Source organism: Hippocampus bargibanti, linkage group LG01, assembly GCF_051943395.1.
Source record: "Hippocampus bargibanti isolate YZ-2025 linkage group LG01, ASM5194339v1, whole genome shotgun sequence".
Classification (NCBI taxonomy): Eukaryota; Metazoa; Chordata; class Actinopteri; order Syngnathiformes; family Syngnathidae; genus Hippocampus; species Hippocampus bargibanti.
This window is the reverse complement of record NC_142734.1, coordinates 6,859,956-6,882,651: the sequence shown is the minus strand read 5'-3', so window position 1 is coordinate 6,882,651 and position 22,696 is coordinate 6,859,956. Positions and strand designations below refer to the sequence as shown.

The window sequence follows — 22,696 nt, the reverse complement described above, 5'->3', positions numbered from 1 at the left end:
TAGCTATAGTTTACGTTTTAAGACTCGCTGAATATTCCGGAAGTATTGTTTTTGAGTTGGTGACAAGTCCGTACGTGACGTCACTGAAGGAACGCCCCTGACCGAAAAAAAAAAGGACACATTGTAGCAGTCCTTCCATCATGTTAATGCATTTTGCTGTGCTTGTTTGGTCTGAAAACGTCATGTTGCACCAAAAAGAGCCAGAAGAAGGCGACCAAGCTCCATATAAGGAAATTATCAGCCTGTGGAAACGAGTCTTGTTTTTGAGTTGGCGATTGTCACTGACCGAGAAAGCGACACACAATGCATTTTGGGTACTTTGTTTGGTCTGAAAACTTCGCGTTGATCCGCGTTGATGGCGAAATTAGAAGGAAAACATAAATAACGCGATGGTGAATCGTTGTGTGTTGCACCAAGACTACTATTTGATACAAGCTGACACAAATTCCCAGCAGACAAATCAGCCCATTTCCAATGGAGCTTGGGCGCCATTTTGTGCATTTTCTGGGACGTTACATTTCAGTCCAGATGCCTCAAAATGACACGGAAGGACTTCTTTAATCAATTGCAAACATTTATGCTTTCCTCTTCAGAGCTATTTGAATCATATTCATTACTGGATGAGTAACAAGAAAGCATCTCCTGTGCATCTGAAGCCATTGTTTTGATTCTCGAGCAAGGCAAGGCGTATTGGCGTGATGTCACGAACAAGGGGGCGGGACTTTCTGAAACTGGCCATTTCCGGCTTCAATTTGAAGTAGTTATTGGACACTTTAAGTCATTTTTATTGGTGTTTTTCACTTGACTAAAAATATCAGCCTGCGTGTTTTGGGTATTTTAGATGCTATAATAAGTTTTTCTGACGTCTGACGCTCCCCACCTTACGAACGAGATAGGTTCCGAGCGGTCGTTTGTAAGGTGAATTTGTTCGTAGGTTGCTTCAGTGCTATAATTTGCATGGAATGTATGTTTAAGTCAAACACTGAACGGGGAAGTATAAAATGCAGACACTCTAACACTCGTAAAATAAATGAACACCTACTGTAGATGTCCGTCACGTAAACATCCAGCCCTGAAACCAATCCAATTTTGTGTCTGTGTGCGTGAATAATAATAATAATAATAAAAATAATAATACATTTCATTAATAGGCGCCTTTCAAAACTCTCAAGGTCACTTTACAGTCACAGGATAAGTCTTTCTGTGAAAAAAAAAAAGCAGAAAAAACATGGATTTGTATTTTCGTAAAGAGAAAGACACCTCCAGTATCCAGACACCCAATTCAGAGACTTTGTGTGAGAAAGTTGAGCAACCAGTCAGGGCCAACACCGAAGTCACTTCATCAACTAATGCTAGCCATTGTGATGCTAGCACAGAGGTGTCAGGGAGCTCCATAACTCACCGTTTGCGATTTGGAGTGAAGACGTGGAAGAGAAAGAAGGAAGCCTTTCCCATGATCGATGATAAGGACGGGAAACTCGGCTGCAAGGTGTGCTCTTCCATGAGTGATTTATTTGTCTGTGACACATCACTGATGACGGTGACACACCTGCGAATCTGAGGCCTTTAATGAACTGCAGGAAACTCATTCCATGCAGCCCTGCAGAATGCGAAAGGGGATTCTGCCAAATGAATCTTATAATCACCCCGATCCGCACAAGGGTGCTGATTGAAAGGGTATCTGTTTTGATGTTGATAAAGCTACATGGACCACCGATGAAACAGTGGGACCCGACAAGCTACGTGACCACTTTGTTGCGATGCCATCACTCGGCTGAATACAGGAGAACAAGACCAGTCACTGAAATCCGCAGCAAACCTTCAGAATCAGAATCAGAAAACCTTTATTCGTCCCACAATAGGGAAATTTGCAGTGTGACCCAGTGACCCAAAGAAACCAGCATTCTTTGACACTCAATGAAAACATCAACTGTAAGTTACAGGTTTTTTTTTACTTTTGAGGCAGCGCTGTCTGTGGGTTATTGAAATGTTTGTTGATCATTGTTCTAATACGGATTTTGCATACTAATGTTGGCCTGTGATTCTTTTGGAGTAGTAAAACATTAAATTTAACGTTACTTCAACGGGTGGTGTAGCCTCGAATTGATGTTCTCCATGTATATATAGAACATCCCAGAATCGTGTATACCCACTTAAAAATGCCCACTACACCATTGGGACCAACAGACACCTAACCTAACTTAACCTCCACGATCAGTGTGGAGGTCATTTTCTTCAACGTAAATAATAATAATAATAATAATAATAATAATAATAATAATAAATTTCATTTATAAGCACCTTTCAAAACTCTCAAGGTCACGTAAATGTTTTTTTGAGAACTTCACAGGTCTGGAGATAGCGAAAAAAATGTCATATGACGTCAGCACTTTTTTTAACCTTGTTATCAAAATTAGACACATGAAATTATTTGCGATAGTAAACGAAAAAAAAAAACATGTTATACAATGCACCAGAGACTGTTTTTTTTACTAGCGTTTCGCTAGATGAGTTGAATGACACCTTTTTCCTTTTTCACTTTTCAGGTGCAGTTGATCAGATAGGACAGTTATTTTCAGCACACTTGTGTGCCTTGAGAGATCGTCAGGTGTGCCGTGAGAAATCATCCAATGTCACTTTTTAATTTAAAATGTTACAAAACATTTATTCATAATTTTCTTCATATATAATAATTGTCCGGTGCCCGTGCTGGAAAGACTGGTAGGGTTACTTAATATTCATCCGTGTGGCAAGACGTCGCTGATTGCCTCGTTCCTTCGAGATTGTTAGTGGTATGCTGCAATATTTTAAAAAAAACTTGTCCTGGCTCAAAAAGGTTCATAAACACTGATAGGACGGCAAAAGGTGAAACTCGTCACGCGGTCAATGAGTTATTTCAAGCCGACACCAGCAAGTTTGGCCACTAGAGGGAAGTCGTGTACCGTGACTCTGCTCTGTAGCCGAGTGAGGAATTGGGGGGCGGGAGGGTGGAGTTGGGAGGAGCTGCAAGGGTGCTAAGGTCATGTGGAGAAGAGGGTGCAGTGGCCGGCTCATAAATTACAAGCTCCCGGTGAACAAGGACATCAGATAAAGGTCTGCTCTTAATGCTTGTTCACCGTGCACTTGGATTGAAGGCAGCTGCTGGCATTAATAGGGTTTCATCGCACTTTTACTCATAGTTTTGTCTCAAAGATGGAGTGCTCTGCTAGCTGCAAGCTAAACTTGTCTTTGGTAATTTATGCCTTGAGTTTAAACACAACATGCAACGGAGAAGCTCACTCCTGCAGTAGGTGCGCATCACGGCGCAGCGCGGGCAACACTTGTGCAAAAGGTCAAATGTGCAAATAAAAGGCGAGATATGTGCATGGATGAGATATATAGTTCCGGAAGTCAAGTGTAAATCTGAATAGTCAACCCTCGGCCGGGAAATGTCTCAAATTTAATTGATTTTGGAGGCCGGCGATGCCCAAGTGATACTCAATCTTCTCCAAGACAGCGTCTTGTTTGTTTTTATGAGATAAGATAGCAGAGTCCTCCGAGATCTGACACCCAATCTGTGACAAATTATAGGACATCAGGGCCTTAAAGTTAAACAGCATCACATTTGTCACAATAGCACCTTTTAAATGTTTGTCCAAAGCACATCAGAAACAAGCGAATGAATAAACGAAGCCTTTGTGATGGCCTGTGTAAATGTCACGTCAATAATCATGATTTATGCGTTTAGCACAAAGTTTACAACGCATACCTCAGCTGATCAGATCCTTTTATTTTGATATTGTCATAAATTCTCAAAGGAGCGGAGCAGCTATACTTGTTGTAAAATCTTTTTTATTTTTATTTTTTATCCCCCAACCCCACTTTCCCACCCCACTCTCAGTGTGGCATTCAGATACAAACGCCTCACCTTGATTTTATTAATAGATAGAGCACGGTGATAAACACAGATGAGATTCTATCAATTATATGATTGCTTTTAATTAACTATCATTAAAGACAGATCAATAATGCCAGACTCAAATTAAAATAAGGCCCATACATTATACACTATTTTACAAGGAACAATCAAATGGCCTCATATACCAAGCCCCTGGAAAGGAGTTACCATGGTAACCGGGGCTGGGTGGCTGGGGGCTTTAGGAAGTGTGTGTGTGTGTGTGTGTGTGTGTGTGTGTGTGCACGTGTGTGTGTGTGTGCGTGTACACACACACGCACACACACACGCACGCACACACACACACACAAACACACACACGCACACATGCACATTCAGCTATTCAATACTTTATTCTGTAAAAGAGAAGTGGGAGGGGGAAAAGGATGCTAAATTGATTGTGATGGGCAAATATAAGCATTGGAATCTAGTGATGTTGATCATCTCTGTGCTCAAAAGACGATTTTGTCAGAACATGTTGTGCACATTGCTACCCTACACACAGGAGGCTCCATTTCAAAGTTAATCATGTCACACAGTGTAAATGGCTGCCATGTTGTCCCATTCATTTTCTGGGCTACTTGTTTCCATGAAGGTCGGGTGGTCAGGTAAATTACATCTTGGACTGCTGGACAGCCAATTGCAGGTGACATACAGAGAGACAAGCAAACGCACAGATTTTGTCACTCAGAAAAAAAAAACCATTGCAAGCTCTGGGAGAACATTTAGCCAAGGTTCAATTCTGGAACCTCGCAAGTGTGAGGCTTATATGCTAACCCCCTAGCGCCTTCTGAAGAGCTAATATCAAATATTTTCAGCTTCATAAACCTTGACTGACAACAGTAATGCGAGGCCATCAGCAGCTACTGTGACTGAAGGCAGGTGGTAGGTAAAAAGTAAGATTTGCCTTGTAGACACTTTTTGCCAATGACAGCATCACAACGACGGGAATGTGTGATGGCTTTAACGGATGAAGGGAGAGGTTTCATGTACATTTGTCACGGAGAGCGATTAAATCATTGAGGGAGACTGTATGCTTCACCTGTGATTGACTTTACAGCTCAGACTGTCTTGATCATAGAACCGTTGACAGTTTTTTGAAAGTCACATTTTAAGTCTTGTTTTTTCCGGTGTATAAGGCAGACTCAAAAGTCCTTATTTTCTTCAAAAGATGGCCCTGCGCCTTATACGCAGGTGCGCCTTATACACCGGTGTGCCCTATATATGAAGTAATATTGAGCCACAACAGGTCTCGCAACTACTCTCAGCAGCCACCGACTCCATTTCCCCCCCTAGAAGTACTGCATTACCCCAGCCTCAACTGTAGCCCCTTATAATGTGGCGTGCCTTATATTTGGATTTTTTTTATATATTCATATATTCATATTTGGAAAAACTTTGTCATTCATTGAAGGTGCGCCTTACAGTCTGGTGCGACTTCTTTTTGGAAAGAGTTAGAAAATATACCATTTATTGCGGGTACGCCCGATACACTGGAAAATACAGTATACACAGGTGGATGCAACACACGAGAACAACAGTATTAAAATATGTGAACATATTTGAACATACTCTATTGTAGAGTGAAGTAAAAGAAGATTTCTGATTCCATGGCACTTTCTAACGTACAGTAAATCTGATCTCAGTTAGCATACGCACCGCAGTGTCATCAGGCAACACGCCAAACATGTTCATTGCATCAGTGATATTCAATAGCTTTGCAACATAGTTAGCTTCAAACAATGTGCTGTTTTCTCTTCATTTGAATGCGAAATGACCAATCACTTTCATTATACCTAACTTTTGGTTGGCATCCATGTGCTCAGCAAGGTAAGAAACCAGTGGCGGGCCATGGATTTCATCACTCGGTCTTCAGTAGTGCGACGTCTGAATCAATCCAGACTGAAAAAAAAAGTGTGGTGTGATTTACTACAAGTCCACTAGAGGGTACCATTAGCCAGGAAATAACTGACCGACCTTTCTTCATGATATCCATTTTTCTTGAAAAGTCCGTCTTGAAAATGGCTTTAACAGTAAATCTCCAACCAAATCTATTTCTTCTTCAGTGTATCTTCAGCCATTGTGGGTTGACAACACCGCTATTAAATCAACACGACAATATATTTGCTTGCGCAGCTCGCTACAGCTACAGTGTGCTAGCTTGGGTCCGTATGCGCTTATCACTCGCAGATAGTGATACTATGATTGGCTAGTGAATAGTCAATCATATGAATAGCCGATCATAATTTGCGAAAACTCTGACATTGCCAGCACCATCCAGCGGGCCTTGGGTTGCCAACTCGAACTTTGATTGGTTAAAGCAACAGCTTCATCGCCATTGATTTTTATGCTCCATAGCCTGCAGAACTGATTGTGAAGGCGTCGAGGTTGATTTCTGACCCTGGTAACAAATGATAGCTGAAGTGTGATTGTTTAAATGCTTAAATATGAAAACACGTCATGGAAGTGGCGCAACAGTGGAAAAGTAATGAATGGAAGCTGAAAGACAATTTGGAATTATTTAATAAGAATTCATGGACAAAATATAATTCACATTAGTCTGTGATTCAAATATTTTTAGGCCAGCAGAGAAGGCTTCGCAGGCCCTGATGGCCCACCACTGGGCTTATTATTTTGACAAACTACTGAAGTGTTACACTGGAGAACACTTTGAAGAAGAAGATCTGTTTTGTTAGAAATTTCAGTTTGTCAAAAGTTGAATTGGCATCCTGAGTCTAAAATTGTATTATTTTTCCTCGCACATCTTTTTTTTCACCACAGCTTTTTATGCCTTTATGTCTTTGGTAGAAAAAAGCAAATGCACACAACATTATCAAGCAATCGGCTGGTTAAGATGACGACAGCCAAATATTATGAAAGGAATATTATGACTTTTGACCTTGATTAAGCCCAGGTGCGAGCACAGCTTGATACGATTGAAGGTGTGAGCAACACGACGCCGTATACAAGACAGAGACGTGTGAGTCATACAATATGTCGGCTGCACTCAGGTGGCAGCAGAGGTCGTTACGTGTGACGCGACATCATTTTACAACTCCTGCTTGGGTCAGAGCAGACAGAAAGGACGTGCTCCTCATTTGTTACACATGCGCCGACGCGCTGAGGGTTGCGGCTCAGTCAAGGGAAAAGAGAGGAGAGGTGAGGGCAAGGTGAGGAACGTTCTCAAGTGCAAAGACCATAAATTTAATGTCTTCCCTCGTGTGTGTGCGTGTGTGTGTGTGACAGAGAGAGAGTGCGGGCCATCTTCTAAAAGATAGGGTAATGGAACAAGTGATGGAGAAGTGGCTGGCGAGGAAAGTGAGGATGGAGGGTGTGCCAGCAGGGAGGAAAATGAAGGGAAAGGAAATAAACAAGGCCCAGGTAGAGGGAAGAGGTGATTTGGGCTGGAGGAGGCGCGATCATAAAAAACTCGGAGATGTGTTCTGGCCTCTGGCTCTTTCATATCTTTTACATTTCTAATTAAAAGAGATAAAGAGTGAGGGAGTCATCAATCCCACAGTGATTTCCCAGTTAAGGTTTTAGAGGGGGTTGTAAACTAGGCAGCCCGGCATCATTGATTTTATAATTAGCTATCGTCACCCCACACTCAAGACGAAGGGAGTGTGGTTGAGAAGAAATTCAACCAAAAAAAGAAAAAGGGAGGCGACCGTCAAGTGGAGCAGTGAGGCGTGAGGAGGAAGATGAGGATGAGGAGGATGTCGGCCCTGAGGGGGGCGAAGGTGGTGGAGCCATGGGGATGGAGTCGTGTGGGGGAATTTCCCCCCAGTTACCCCCAAGCCACAACACGTGTGCACATACACACACACACCTTCAATGATACGTGTGGTTGAAACAGACAACGAGCCAGAGGGAATGTGGCACCGGTGAGAGAAGAAATGGCATAGTTAATTGCCGGTGAAATGTCACGCCAGGATCCAAATATTGCCATGAACTTTGGCCAGAATAAGACACATTACGCCCAATAACAGATACATAAACCATTTTATTATACAAGAATCCCTGCCCAAAACCTGTTACATGGCTGATGGGAAGAAAAGACATGGTGGGATGAACACAATTCCAAAAGTATTGGCTCGTTATTGCTGCGTGACCATCTCCTAAAAAGTTGCCTTTGAAACAGAGAGAGAGCGCGAGAGAGATGCATTGTGCTTCTAAAACCATTTCAGACATAAAAGATGAACAGCAGAATAACACCGCGACATTGAGTAATTGGCCTACTTAAAACTGCTGCTCACTTATGACTTTTTCCATAATCTCTGTGAAGATGATTAAACATTAAAATCCATTTCTTTTGCACATTATTAATCCATTTCCCCTTGTAGCTGTAGTTCAATAAACGGACATTCTCTCCTGACAATAAACCAAAATGGTGCAAAATATCTTGATTGAAATCTTGATAAAACTCAAAAGAAAAATGACTGACATAAAATCAACACAGAACACAGTATGTAACGATTAAGGTCGAAAACACACTTTGTGCACACACACGTTGTCATGATTTGCAAGGTGGTGGTGGTATTGGACCCCAAAAAAATCAGGCAGGAGGAGGAGCATGGTGTAATTGACAAATTGTATTAAATAAAGTCAGTCGGAACAAAATCTCATACAACAAAGTCGCCAGAACAAAAAGGCCCAAAGTAGCAAACAAAACCAGGAATAAAACATGACAAGATGAAACAAACCTGACAAGGTGAAACAAACAATGACGCGACACTGAATGGTCGTGCCGGTAGTCCTTTTGACTCCCACTGATTAAAATGACCAACACCTGTGCAGTTGCAAGTGGGGCCCTATAGTGCCACCCGTTGGTCGCGAACTGAAATGTGACACACATACTAGGGACGGGCATTTCGCGACATAAGTATTGCCGCGTACTCCGTTTCTTCCCACACTCATGGCGGGACAATTGAACACTCTAAATTGTCCCTCGGTGAGAGTGTGCGCACAGATGGTTTCCGTCTCTATGTATGCCCTGCAATTGGCTGGTAACCAGTTGCAAGCTGGACCCCGCCTACTGCCTGAAGACGGCTGCCATAGCGTGTACCCCGTGACCCCTGTGTGGATAAGTTGATCAGACTATGGAAAGAGCAGTGGCGGGCCATGGATTTCTTTGCTAGGTCTTCAGTAGTGCTACATCTGAGTCAATCCAGACAAAAAGTGTGGTGTGATTTACTACAATTCCACTAGAGGATACCATTAACCAGAAAATAAGTCTGTCTTGAAAACAGCTCGTGATCCTATGATTGGCTAGTGAATAGCCAATCATGTGACTAGCCAATCATAGTTTGTGAAAACTCTGACGTTGACCAGCGCCTTCAAGAAGGCGTTAGTACCTATTTTGGGTTGCCAACTTCAAATCTGATTGGTTAGAGCAACAGTTTGGTCGACACATTTGATGCGACAGAAGCCCGCAGAACTGACTGTGAAGGAGTGCAGGTAGATTTCTGACCCTTGTAACAAATGATGGTTGAAATGTGATGAGTGAAAAGCTTAAATACGAAAACACACGCCTGGAAGCAGTGCAACAGGGGGAAAGTAATGAAAGGAAGCTGAAAGACAATTTGGATTTATTAATGAGAATTTATGGACAAAGTCCACCACTGGTTAACAGTCATAAAGGCAACTAAAGATGATCTTCTAACCAATAGTTTGCCAGTTATGAGTGTTTTGGTCACGATTTCCTCAGGATGCGATTAATCACTGCACAGAAAAAACAAATTCTTAACAGATGAGTTGATTAATGATGCAATATGATCACCCTTACCTATAACATGATATCAATTGTTGGCTGGTCAAAACAATGATATAAAAGCAGGGCAGAAAACTCATCGGCATCAAAGTTTCTTCATCAAGCATGGTAACTTTTTTGAAATGAGCCAAATTCATCTTGACTGCAGCACGCACCCTCACACTTTATTACAAACTCTCGAAAACGCATGCAGTGGCGTCAGAAAGATAGGCGTCAGTATCTTGCCACAGGCCCCGGGGAACATGCTGACAGCACGTGATGATATCGGTACCTATAAAGATTTTCTTTCATAAGACTGCTCTTGAATTATTGATGCCCAAATTGAGAACTGCGTGAATGGTAATGAAGAGGAGAATGCATTAAAGTCTCCCTGTGAGCGGTGAGAGAGCGCTAGCTCAGCTGGTGGGGAGTGGAAAGCTTCAAAGTTGGAAAATTATTAATACAAAGTTTCTGTCAACTTCAATCTGCTCAACGAGCGTTTGATTGCAAAAACATCTTTGAGCACCTCGGCGACTCTAAATTTTTACTGCGTACTCATCACCTGCTAACGTCTCTAAGAAAGTGCATTTTAAAATCCGAGTTCAGGAGTAAATGGAGGAGCAATAGAACGTCACGGCGCTGTCTTGCCGCAAAATAGTTGGTGTGCGATGCTGTATCAATGCTTTATGCTGTCATGAATTGAATTCAAAGCTGCGATGGGGAGAATTTAATGCTTGCGAGGGAGCTTTGCCATGATTTTCAGCGGGGCCCGCCCTGCACAAAACATCATAATTACAGTGCCTGTCATGACTCCTAATCACAAATGTCATAAAAACGACATAACATCCGCCGTAAAGCTCTCGACGTCGCAATGATTCAACCGGAGGCATTCGGCTACAACCTGCAAAGCGCAGCCTAAACGCTCGCGCCGTCCACCTGGGCTACCATCTTAACTCATTCACTGCCAGACGATGTGCAAATAATGTGTCCACGCCAGTGCCAGGGTTTTTGTCATTTTCATTTGAATGCCAGGACCCACAGAATATTGAGTTTTAGGACTACATAAACATCCAATACAGTGTAAGAAAATTTAGACTCTTCTTTTATCAGAAATTAAGAGTTAATTCATATATATATATATTTATATACAGTAAAGTCTCATTATATCAATATCGGTTATATCGATAGTACTGCTTATTACGATACTATTTCTATGAACGCACGGAGAAAATTTACATGCCGCAGGATCGGATATATCGATAGTCCGGTTATATCGATGTTTTTTCCAACTCCCGAGAATATCGATATAACGAGACTTTACTGTATATATTTGTTTACACAGTGATACCTCGGCTTACGAACGCTTTAGCTAATGAACTTTTCGCTTTACGACGTAATTATATTCTCGCGAATTTAATATTAAATTCGCGAGAATATAATCTTGGCATACAAACTAGCTTTCAGGAAACACACGGAGCGCCACAATGGCTGGCGGACTAGTTTTCGGCGGAAGAACACCAAACCACACGGCCGAACAGCGCCACAATGGCTGGCGGACTAGTTTTCGGCGGAAGAACACCAAACCACACGGCCGAACAGCACCATCGTGGCTACCGGACTACTTTTCCACACCCACTGTCTTTGAGTGCACTCAGTGCAGCCGTTGTTTGTAATGCAGTGGATACTTTTGCTTTTTTGGGATCGAAAAAGACCTCACCACAGGCTAGTCTTAAGCCAAAGCGGACACAATAGAAAATTACGGTCGAGCAGAAGAAGATCATCGAAAAACACAAACGAGGTGTGTGTTTGTGTGACTTTGCATCCCAGTACCAGTATGCTAAGTCGACCATTGCTACGTGGGACTAAGGGTGTTTCTGTGTTGTCGAAGCAATGGTCTCAGGCAATAGAAGAGGTTGAAAAACTTTTTATGGTTTGGATTAACAAAAAGCAGCTAGCAGGGGACATTGTGAGTGAGGGTATTATCGCCAAGAAAGCACAGCAACTTCACTCGGATGTCATCAAGAGGCAACTACATCAACGACCATCACAAAGCGAAATAAAACGACTTTATTATACAGTACAGTTTATTTCTTTAATTACAATACAATCGCACATTTATTATACATAAAATAAGGTATATTTTGTGTCGTTTTAAGGCTTATTTAGTCAAAAATTATGTTTTATGGGGATCCTGGAAACGGATTATTCTCATTTTTAATGGTTTCCTACGGGAAATTAATGTTTGTAACATCCACACACTTTCTGGGAACCAATTAAGTTTGGAAGCTGAGGTACCATTGTATTGCGTTTTAACAACTGAAACTGGAATAAAGCGCTAACATGGAAAAAAGGGAAATGCTGCCCCAGAGGCCACGGCCAGCGCTATATCAGCACTCAAACAAGAAAAACCAAAACCTGAATAAATTCTGGAATGGCACTCTACGTCATATTTTCAATTCCCAAATAAATTAGTGAATGGCAGTGAATGAGTTAATCCTGCCATCAACAAGGGGTTTGACCGCCCCCAAACCAAGCCTCCCACCTCCATGAACACACACATACAAAACAAAGGCGAACGAAGAAACCAGGAAGATTGCATATCAACTTTGAGTCTGTGGAGACATAATGGAAGAACACAAAGGAGCCGGCCGCTCCACCTCCGGGATGTCCACTGTGCTAGTTACCATGGCGACGTGTCGGACAGCTCACTGGTGGGAACAGGCGGGGCTGCTTGGGGGACGTGGAGAAGAGTGTGCAAAAGTGAGAGAAATGCACGGCGCGGTTGCAAAAGGTTAGACGGAGGGAGTGTCAGAGAGGGAGAGCGAGCGCTTTAATGATGCTGAAAATTGGCCTGTGACGGCGCTATACCCGCGCAGGTAAATCATCACTACGGCCCGCTGTCAACTTTGCTGTCCCCTTGTCCTCCCATCTCGGCCTTCCCTGGCACCCTCAACCGGCCCCCCCTCTTTCCCCCCCGCCTCAACTTCTTTTACGAGCACATACTCAAAACTTTCATCTTCCGGCCACCCTGTCATCATAAATAATTGCGGGCGTTTTGTCTGTGTGCATTAGTGAGCTCTGAATTCTTTGTGCGTGTGTGTGGCCAGATGTGTGAGGTACAATTTAGTGGAGGCACTTAATTCCACCATTTTGGGATTCTTTATTCTTTTGCTTCACTATATTTCAAGGGGAAATATGTTACTTTTTACTCGGCTGCGTCTTCCCGCTGGCTGGCTTCACTAATTACTTTGCAGAGTGAGGTTGTAGCCACAAATCAAGTGGCGGGCTCATAAAGTGTGATGCATTGCTCATGTTTAAAGCAGCTACCGTGACAAGGGGCAAATTTGTAGGCTTGTTCAAAGGAAATGTTCACTTTAATATGGCACCAATAATGCAATTTGAAATTCCTTCACTTGAACTTTGGTCAATTGTGCTCCATTGGTTGTGTTCAGCTCTGACCTTCACCGAGAGGCCGGTGCACGATGACCTTGAAGCTATACTGTACGATTCATTTCTGCTATGGACACTATAACACCTAAATCATTCATTTGAGTATTGACACCAAATACCATATTTTCCGGGGTATAAGGCAAACCCAAAAGCCTTCATTTACTTCATAAGATGACCCTGCGCCTTATACACAACTGTGCTTTAATTGTGAAGTAATATTGAGCCACTGCAGGTCGCGCAACGACTGTCAGCAGCCACCGACTTCATTTACCCCTGTAGAAGTCGTGCGTAACCCTAGTCTCTACTGTAAGGCCTTATAATGTGGTGTGCCTTATATTTGGAAAACTTTTATATATTTATATATTATATTTGGAAAACATTTTTCATTCATTGAAGGTGCGCCTCATAGTCCGGTGCGCCTTTTACAGTGATACCTAGGCTTACGAACGCTTTAGCTCACGAACTTTTTGCCTTACGGACATTAAATTCGCGAGAATATAATCTTGGCATACAAACTAGTTTTTGGGGGACGAATCAAACCACAAAACGCCACGGTGACTGGCAGACTAGTTTTCTGTCGCCTCTCTGAAACTGCTTACGCATTCACGCTCTGCTCAAGCAAGAAGCAAAAAAAAATGTGGCTGACTTTTCGGCTTTTAACATCAAAGACTAGTCTTGCCGAGTGATTCCTGAAAGCAATCAATTACATTGCAGCTGCTTAAAAGTGCCTCCAAAAAAGAAAAAAGAAGTTTATCGTATTAGCAGTGACAAACACTTTTAGCGGTAATTGAAACCATGGCTTTTTAAAACCACGGTAAACGATCAAACTGTTGAACGGCCGATGCCTACTTGTGTGTACATTAAATGTTTTAATTTTAGAATTATGCCGCTAACCCAAGAGGTACTCAAGCCGTTCTCCCCCCCCCCCCCCCCACTGTTCGACAGCAATGACAATAAATAATCTATTCTCTTCTATTCTATACCGCATTCCTGTGGGGCCCTTGTTGTTTGCTCTGCACAAGTTATTTATTGCCTTGGCTTCAAGGTAAAATAGAAGGAGATTTAAAGCTTCTGTTGCACACATGCTTTACTTAAATGTATTATCGTACAGCCTGCCATCTCGCTGTGCAGCTACGTCTACAAACAACAAATTACACTTGTAGGAATTGTATTTTATCTTATTGTTATCAGCTTTATTTTATTTACACAGCATTAATATAAGTATTATTTCTTTGGGTGGTGGGGTGTGGAGCGGATGGGGTCTATTTCTTCTCTTTCTTCAGCTATTGTGGGTTGACGAGCTAATCATAGTTTGCGAAAACTCTAACATTGACCAGTGCAAAAAGGTGCTGGTACCAATTTTGGGTTGCCAACTCGAAATCTGATTGGTAGAAGCTTAAAGCATCAGTTTGATTGACACATTTGATGTGACTGGGCCTGCAGAACTGATTGTGAAATCGTCCAGGTAGATTTGTGACCCTTGTAACAAATGTAACAAATGATGGCTGAAATGTGATTGGTTAAATGCTTAATACAAAAACACGCCTGGAAGCAGCGCAACAGGGGAAATGTAATGAAAGAAAACTGAAAGACAATTTGGAATTATTTAATAAGAATTCATGGACATATTTTTAGGCCAGCAGAGAAGGCTTTGCAGGCCTTGACGGTCCGCCACTAGTAAAATGTAAATTTTCTCCGAAGCGAGACTAATAAAGGCTAATCCAACCATATCCAATCCGAAAGGTGCTCTATTTCATCTATATAGCTTTGTTTTCTTTCAAACTGAAGTGGATCAGTTTTGTCCGATGCACGCATGCACGCGCACACACAAGCCCACCCATAGGACACACACGGTTATTAACAAACTAACTTTCACACAATTACCCATTGGCTTGCTGTTTGTTTTCCAACGATCGGCTGGCTTTGTTGGCGGGTGTAGTGGCATATGCCAGTTTCAGTATCGCACATAACTATTCCGCTCGGCTTTCAGGTTTACCAATCTGAGCTGAGTGCCACAGAGGAGGCCGCAGGCTCGTGAGGCAAAGAGAGAGGAGCCGGTTGGCTGATCACCACGGGGCTCGTCTCCATCTCCTGCGGCGAGTTGGTGACGGGCCGTCCTTGTTCGCACAGGCCGTAGTTTCCCAGAGGGGGCTCGCGTCGAAAAGCTGCAAGGTCATCCGTTCGTGATCCTCCGACGCATCGGATAAGTCTGACGAGGTGTCGTTGACGAAGCCTAGACAACGCGACCACAAACTGAGAACGCTGCTCCAGTCAGACCGCTCGCAAGCCGTTCCGAAGGCTATTTAGCGTTGCCGTTGAATGAAAGTTAACATTTTTATTGTTCCCATCTGCGGGGCGTTGGGCAGATTAATGTGGCTTCATTCACCTGTGGAAGTGGCGGGATGTACGCTCCACTTGGCACTGGCTACCGTTCCAATTTCTTGCTCCAACTGACAGATGTAATGTATGAAGACCTGGGGAGGGAAATACAGCAGTCATTGCATGCAGTGAAACAGGCCTTCCATAATCACAGATTTTGTCGCTAGTGCTCTCATAACCCCCATATGTCTGCCACATAAAGTGGACACGCATGCTACACAGTACGCCGCCGTTGCTGATATATAAACAGGCGCTTTACAACGACGACGACGACGACGCGTCAAACATTATGCCATTTGATAGATTTATTTGCCGCTCGCAACAACTACCATTGTGGCACATGATGAGCACTTCCATAAACCGGACCGGCACTGTGAAAAACATTGGCCGCCGACACCATCCGAGCGGCGGGCCAAAGCGATAGCGCATAGGTAACAACACAGCTCTGCAGGCATTTTAACAGCAGCAACGACTGCCCTGAAAACCACTGATTTATATTATGCCATAAACGTTTTATACTGTGCAATAACAGCCACAAAGACAACAACGGACGAAAGATGTCCAACAACGGGGGACATTTGCAAGAGCACGATGCTCGTGTCTGCTATCGCCCCAATTCGATAATCGATCGTTTAGTCAAAGCAATAATATCTCTGCTGGGAACTTGAGAGTGCTACTAACTGTTACCTGGGACTAAATTTAAAGGTGATAATTACTGCAATTGAATGAAGTAGCACTTTAATGGCAGTACTTGTCTCAAGACGGGGAAAAACAACTGCTATTTACTTGTTAATCCATACAAGCCATTAAGTAGCCTCCGGACCTTATCAGCTGATTACGAAGAGAACATAAACGGCACGTTCTAGATATTCAACAACTGTTACCTTATTCTCCAAACTCATTTGCTCCTTCTCCTCGTGGGCAACCATCAGGCTGGCCTTTAGCTCCCGGAGCTCACTGCGCATTTCGCTCAGTTGAACCTGCATATGCCAGCGAAAACACAGGATAGGTCAGAAGATTCTCTTAAAGAGGTTAGTGACTCAAACTCGACTGGCACTATATAAACCAGTATGTATCTATTACATATTGGTTTATATAGCGCTTGAACAACAGCTGAAGCTGGAACAATGCGCTAACATGGAAAGAAGGGAAATGCTGCCCCCTTGTAGAAGGGAAAAACATTGCCAGAGGCCATGGTAAGCGCTTTATCTGCACCCATACAAGAAAAAAACTAAACCTGAACAAATTCGGGAATGGCGCTCTACGTCAGATTTTCAATTCCCGAATACATTCGTGAATGGCAGTGAATGAGTTAATTGCTACATGTTATTTGAAATGAATGCAGGGATGTTGACATGTCTTTGACCATCTTGTGTTTGTGTTGGATTAGTCCCTTTTCTTGGACCCAGAAGAATGTATTCTCCCTTTATCTGCACTTGAAAATAAATGAGGTGATTTCAAACATGATGATCCTGGGGATGATTCCACACAACTGCATTGGGCGTTATGCTTTGTCTTGTAAAATAACACAGTTGTATGGAACCAGGGAAAATAAATTGGTAAATTGACAAATGTTGAGTGCTCACTGGGTGTTCATGACAGTGTCAGTTGACAGGAAGATCCCTTTGTGAGCCTTCTCACCCTGTTGCAATCCTTTTCTCTCCCGATTTTGTTTGTGCCGTTGACTAAAAGATTGAAATGTGTAGAATCTGTCCTAAATATATCAAATGTTTGCCAATATAACAATGAAAATATAATATGGAGTGGGTCTTGCCAACCACTGCGTCTTGGAAAGACTTGATATAATATGTTGCAGTGTGTCGTCCAACCGGACGTGGATGGGGATTTGTCATTGTGATTTCCACAGACTCCCCCCTCTCTTTCTCTCTCTCTCTCACTCTCACTCACTCTCTCTCTCTCACACACACAAACAGAGACACACCAAGCACCCAAAATATTTCGAGGAGGTTTTGGCAACAGTGTTTTGGACCACAAGTGGCAGCAGATGAGTCAATGTCGGCGAGCCAAATGAGAAGGCCTTGCTTTGTTGAAATGGCTACGTGGAAACCAGTCCAAATTGATCAAATATTGCCACGACCTTACTTTGATCCAACAATTCATTGGAATAATGCAGAGAACAATCACATCGGAAACTTATTTGTTTGTGTCACCATTAATTCTCAACATAACTTTCCAAGTGGTATTTAGCAAAGAGCACCCCACCGCATGCTATACTGAAGATACGGAAGATCACCCGTTTGCTATCAGGCTTCCACTCCATATCTTATCATACCAGGGTTTTTGTCATTGTCACTTAAATTCCAGGACCCACAGAATATGGAGTTATAGGACTACATAAACATTCAATTCACCGTAAACGTTAGACTGTCTTCTTTCATCAGGATAAAAAGACTTAAATCCTAAGTTATATGGGTCTGGAGTTATCTGAGCTTGAAATTGGGGCGGATGTACAAAACACAATACATTGCAAACATATTGATTTATATAGCGCTTTAACAACAGCTGAAGCTGGAACAAAGCACTAACAAGGACAAAAGGCAAATGTTGCCCCCTTGTGGAAGTGACAAAAATATTGCCAGACGCCTGACCAGCACTTTATCGGCACCCCCCGCAAAAAAAATCAATCAATCAATCAAATAAACCCAGAACAAATTTGGGAATGACGCTCTAAGCCATATTTTCAATTCCCAAATAAATTTGTGAATGGCAGTGAATGAGTTAAGAGTGGCAGGATGTTCCATAACGATTCCATCAATAACTGCTTCATACAAAACAAAAGGGTGCAGAAAAGTGGTTGAGAATGACTAACTTTCATGTTGTGTCATATTAATTTTGACTTCAAGATGGCGCCGCAAAAGTGCCTGCCTTTAGGAGCTACTCCTATTTTTTGTTTTTATACTTAATCTTTTTCTTTTCCTCTTCCTTTCACAACTTTGCTGCTGTGAATTAGGAATTTCTTCAATGTGAGATGAATAAAGGATATCTCATCGCACATTTTCACTATTCTGCAGTGTGTATCTGTCCATGCTGGTTTTAGGGTCTCCTTTTTCCCTGCATCTTGTTCTTGTGTCCTGTCCTTCATTTTTTATTTATTTTTTTAGCATTTCCTTTGCTTATGTGACCAGAGTCCTTCCTGCTTAAGTGCCTAAATATAAACCATAAAATAAGATAAACCAATATAACTCTGCAATACATTAACGTGGAACATTTTATGCAGATTCCACTCAACAATGAACATGCAGCAACGGGAGGTGGATTGCAAAGTCGACAAAGAAATCAGGCAGCAATGTTTATGAGCTGTATTATAATTCACTGCGTCAACAAGGGTCACATTTGGGGCCTTTTTTATTGACTGCATCACTGATGATAAACAACACACTTTCTTCCCTTCTGCTACTCTTTCAGTGAAGGCGACCAATGCTGATGTGTTCAGGTTTGTGATGAAACTCTCCTGCAGAGGTCAGTGGCTGTTCATCTGTTGTACCTGTGCCCTTTACATTGAATCATGCTCATCAGCGGCCACTGACACACTGCAGCCAGCTGCTCGATGCAGTTGTTTTGGGCCACTGTCATTAATTCCCCATCATGCCTGAAGAAGCGCATTCAACCCACCCGCAGGGGCAAAATCTATTGGTCATCATTTAAATCATGATGGCTTCAATAGTAAAAGACAGAAATGACAATAGTGTTGCATTGCCGCAATTGAGAGTCATTTACTGCACTGATAAGGCCACAAACAGAGCGTAATCTTAATTATCCTCACAAGATTAATAGCTGAACTTAACATCAATCAGTCAGACCCGTGTGTTTGTATGTGTAAACTGAGAGGTGTTACTATTGTTTGAGAACAATTCTCTCGATTGTCCCGAGTGAATCATAACAAGCCCTTTTTTTGCCACCGTCTCATGTATGATAAAAATACTCTGAAGGTTGATCAGTTAGAGTTCTCGATGTTGACAAAGTTTGTGTATTAAAAACATAAATGCAACACAAAAGAATTGTTTGTTTTTTTTAACTCATTCACTGCCATTCCCGAATTTATTCGGGAATTGAAAATATGACGTGGAGCACCATTCACAAATTTGTTCGGGTTTTCGTTTTTCTTGTGGGGGGTGCCAATAAAGGGGTGGTCAGACCTCTGGCAATGTTTTCTCCCTTCCACAAGGGAGCCGCATTTGCCTTTTGTACAGCCGCCCTACTTTTTGTGTTGTTTTTGTCTTGTTGTTGTGTTTTCCTTTGTCACTTTGTGTTGTTGCGTCATGTGGAATGGATACGGATTGTTTTTCAGCATTTCTGGCCACAACATTCATCAAGGAGGACAGTCTGCTAAGCGATTACCCCTTTTTGGCAGCACGAATATGCCAGTACTGTTTTTGATTTGGGAGGAATATTGGTGCATTTGACTGTCATCGCTGGATAGCTGGACGGACAGGTGATTGTGCTTTTTTGTGCCCCGTATTTTCTCAGCCCCACTTTGTTCAGCGGAAAGGTTGGTGCTTTTGGACAGTCCGAATGGATACATGGCTTGAAGAGCCCGCGATGAGAAGAAAGGAGCGTCAGCGCAGAGCGCCGATGCGTATGTGCAACTGTTACGGCTTGGAATTGATGCAGATTTATGTGGGACAGGAGATGTGAGACTGTCTTTTTCATCAATGGATGCTACAGCTGCATGTTTGCTTTCAACATTTAGCTTGTAGAAGATGTACACATTTCACCATGACGTCCTTGATCCACTGATGAAAGGGACACTTTGATGCTCTCCTCTTTCATTTAGAACTGCTTCATGCAATAAAGAGGGTGCATCAAGTGCTTCAGATTGAATGACTGTCAAGTGTCTTATGTGTTGTGTCACATTATTTGTTATTTAGGCTTTTTTGTTGTTGTTTTGACTTCAAGATGGTGCAGCGAGACGGGCTACCTTGACCGCAAATCCTGTATTTTGTTTTTCGACTTTTTCCTTTCCTCTTACTTTCATCACTTTGCTGCTGTGAAATGTAAATTTCTCCACTGTGAGGCTTATAAAGGCTAATCCAAACCAATCCAACAGAATCATCAGCTTCAAATTTTGGAATTTGACGGAGAAGAAACAAGTACCCTGAAATTGAACAGAACAGTTGACCTCTATTCGCTCTTCATAGTTGGCTGGCGCCAGTACCCAAACAAACATGTGGTAGTCCTTCACTGATGACCATACGACCTGCAAACAAAGGACTGGGTCGTAGTAGCATCCATACACTTTCGTATAGCGTCGTGTGAATGTGTGGGTAGTACCTTGAAAAGGCCAATCCAGTCACTGCCGGTCCAGGTGTGCAACGAGCTGAATGTGTAGTGGCAGTCCACTCTGCTCTGAGGGATGTAGCTGCTGCCCACGTTACGGAACTCCAAGGTGCAGTGGTTTCCATGGTAACACAACTCAAAGGCACTGTTTCCACAACGGGGGCGGGTACAAGGGGCAGTGCTTTCTACAAAGGCTACACAAAACAAATCCAAACAGAGAAAGACAGTCAATGAGCTCAAGAAAGCAAGAGGTGCCAATTTGACACACGTGTTGTAACTGGCCGTGTAAGAAGATCCTCTCTCTCGCACATGCCAACCAAGGTGAGCACAGCTACTCGCACATGCCAACCAAGGACAGCACAGTTAAAAAGCTCCGTGACCGCGGGGTATTTCAGCAACATGACATGTGCCAGCCATTTCGGCTGCAAACTATTGTACATCGTTAGCACGTGTGGGAATGGCACAAGTTGTCTGAATGGCCTCCCCGGAATGAGCAAGCCAATGTGAACGTCAGTCCTTCCTGCCTAAAGTTTTCCATTCTGTTTCAAACTTTGAGAATGACTTGTTCGACTCAACGTGTTTCTTTCTTTTTCAAGACATGCCATGTTTCCTCCCCGAGGTCACCAGATGGCATTCAAATAGATAAATCTTGATGGCAAATGGCCATTGAACTTCCCGTCGTTTGAACACAAACTAATAACATAGCATCATGTCGGCTATAAGGTGCACAACGTGAGCGAGGTGACAGACATTAAAGTCACAGCATGCATGTGAGGTTTCACGTTACACGGGAACAAGGCTGGAGGCCCCACAAGAGGGCTCAACTTTGAACATGCTGCCTGCCCGGCTGCGAGTCCAAATGTCACTAAAAACGCACTTCGAATTCCCGGAGCGTTCAATCGTCTTTGAAGAAGAGTTGCGACTTGGGATGGATGTTAGTAAGTTAACGTGTTGATAACAACGAACGTATCACGGACACTAACAGCTTCTGCACACTTCGTATGTCAGTCGTCCTCTTGAACATCATCCTCACCTGTCAGAGCATCCACTTGTCAATCTGGACCGTTTAATGTACACAATTACGACGAGAGCTGGGTGGCCAGCCGTTTGCCTTCTGCTTAGGCTCCGTTGCTCTACTACACTCACAAACAGTAACAAAAAGGAGCCTGAGCGTGACAAATTTCGTCTGTGTGTGAGGAATTGTGGTAATTGTAGTTTATAGATCCTTTCGGGCGGCGCCATGTATTCACTTTTGAACTATAATTCCCACAATTCAAGTTGATATCCCGAAGTCACATGCGGCGAAATAGAAAGCTCGTCACTGCCTTGCATTGTTTTTCCACGAGGAAGTCAACTTGGCTGGTACGCAAGCGTTTTAAACGACCACACACACGCACACAGAAAAAAACGTGCTATTGTTTGCTGTTATTCAGGAAACGGCGATCACGTAGATTTCTGGTCGGAACCATTGAAGCTATGACAATTGTCATTCTTTTATTATTTCACAACCGCGCATCAACTCTAAAATAATAGTTGCATTTGACCTTTCAGCAGTATGTCGGATTTTGTTGTTCTCGTTTAAACTTTTTTTAGTACAATTTAGAAATGACCAAGATTTGTAGCTGTAAGTCAGGCATTATTTGGAGATGCCGAAAAGCTTTGGAAATGAACGGCCTATTCACAACAGCTGTCGTGCATTATTTCGCTGTACTGCTGCTGCACAACAGATGGCGGTATATCATTTAAAGGCCCAAATGCTCGATGGAAAACGCCTTTACGCTTGCATGCACGCACGGACACAACTTCATATACATATATGCACATAAACATGCATATGTACACAAACACGCTCACTCAGATAGATAGACAGATGAAGAGAGAGAAAG

At 42.8% G+C, this 22,696-nt stretch overlaps 1 protein-coding gene across 2 annotated transcripts; it reads right to left on the bottom strand.

Annotated features, from left to right (window-relative positions):
* Nucleotides 1-7,917: 7,917 nt before the first annotated feature.
* LOC148902896 (uncharacterized) lies at nucleotides 7,918-21,984 on the bottom strand. Of its 2 annotated transcripts, XM_088992769.1 has the most exons (6): nucleotides 21,844-21,984; nucleotides 20,805-21,004; nucleotides 20,653-20,730; nucleotides 16,397-16,492; nucleotides 15,520-15,607; nucleotides 7,918-15,366 (listed from the first exon to the last, which is right to left on the bottom strand). In XM_088992769.1, the coding sequence occupies exons 3-6, from the start codon at nucleotides 20,698-20,700 to the stop codon at nucleotides 15,200-15,202; spliced, it is 399 nt and encodes a 132-aa protein (XP_088848895.1). In that variant the 5' UTR covers nucleotides 20,701-20,730; nucleotides 20,805-21,004; nucleotides 21,844-21,984; the 3' UTR covers nucleotides 7,918-15,199. The 2 variants fall into 2 exon arrangements, with proteins under 2 accessions (XP_088848895.1, XP_088848905.1); XM_088992779.1 differs by lacking the exon at nucleotides 20,653-20,730.
* Between the last annotated feature and the right edge of the window lie 712 nt (nucleotides 21,985-22,696).

Bases quoted from the DNA above. Each gene is read 5' to 3' on its own strand.
- LOC148902896 (XM_088992769.1), bottom strand. From the start codon at position 20,700: ATGTTTGTTTGGGTACTGGCGCCAGCCAACTATGAAGAGCGAATAGAG. The intron at 16,493-20,652 runs GTCAACTGTTCT...TGGCATATGCAG, and splicing joins ACTATGAAGAGCGAATAGAG to GTTCAACTGAGCGAAATGCG. The intron at 15,367-15,519 runs GTGAATGAAGCC...CGCGTTGTCTAG, and splicing joins ACATCCCGCCACTTCCACAG to GCTTCGTCAACGACACCTCG.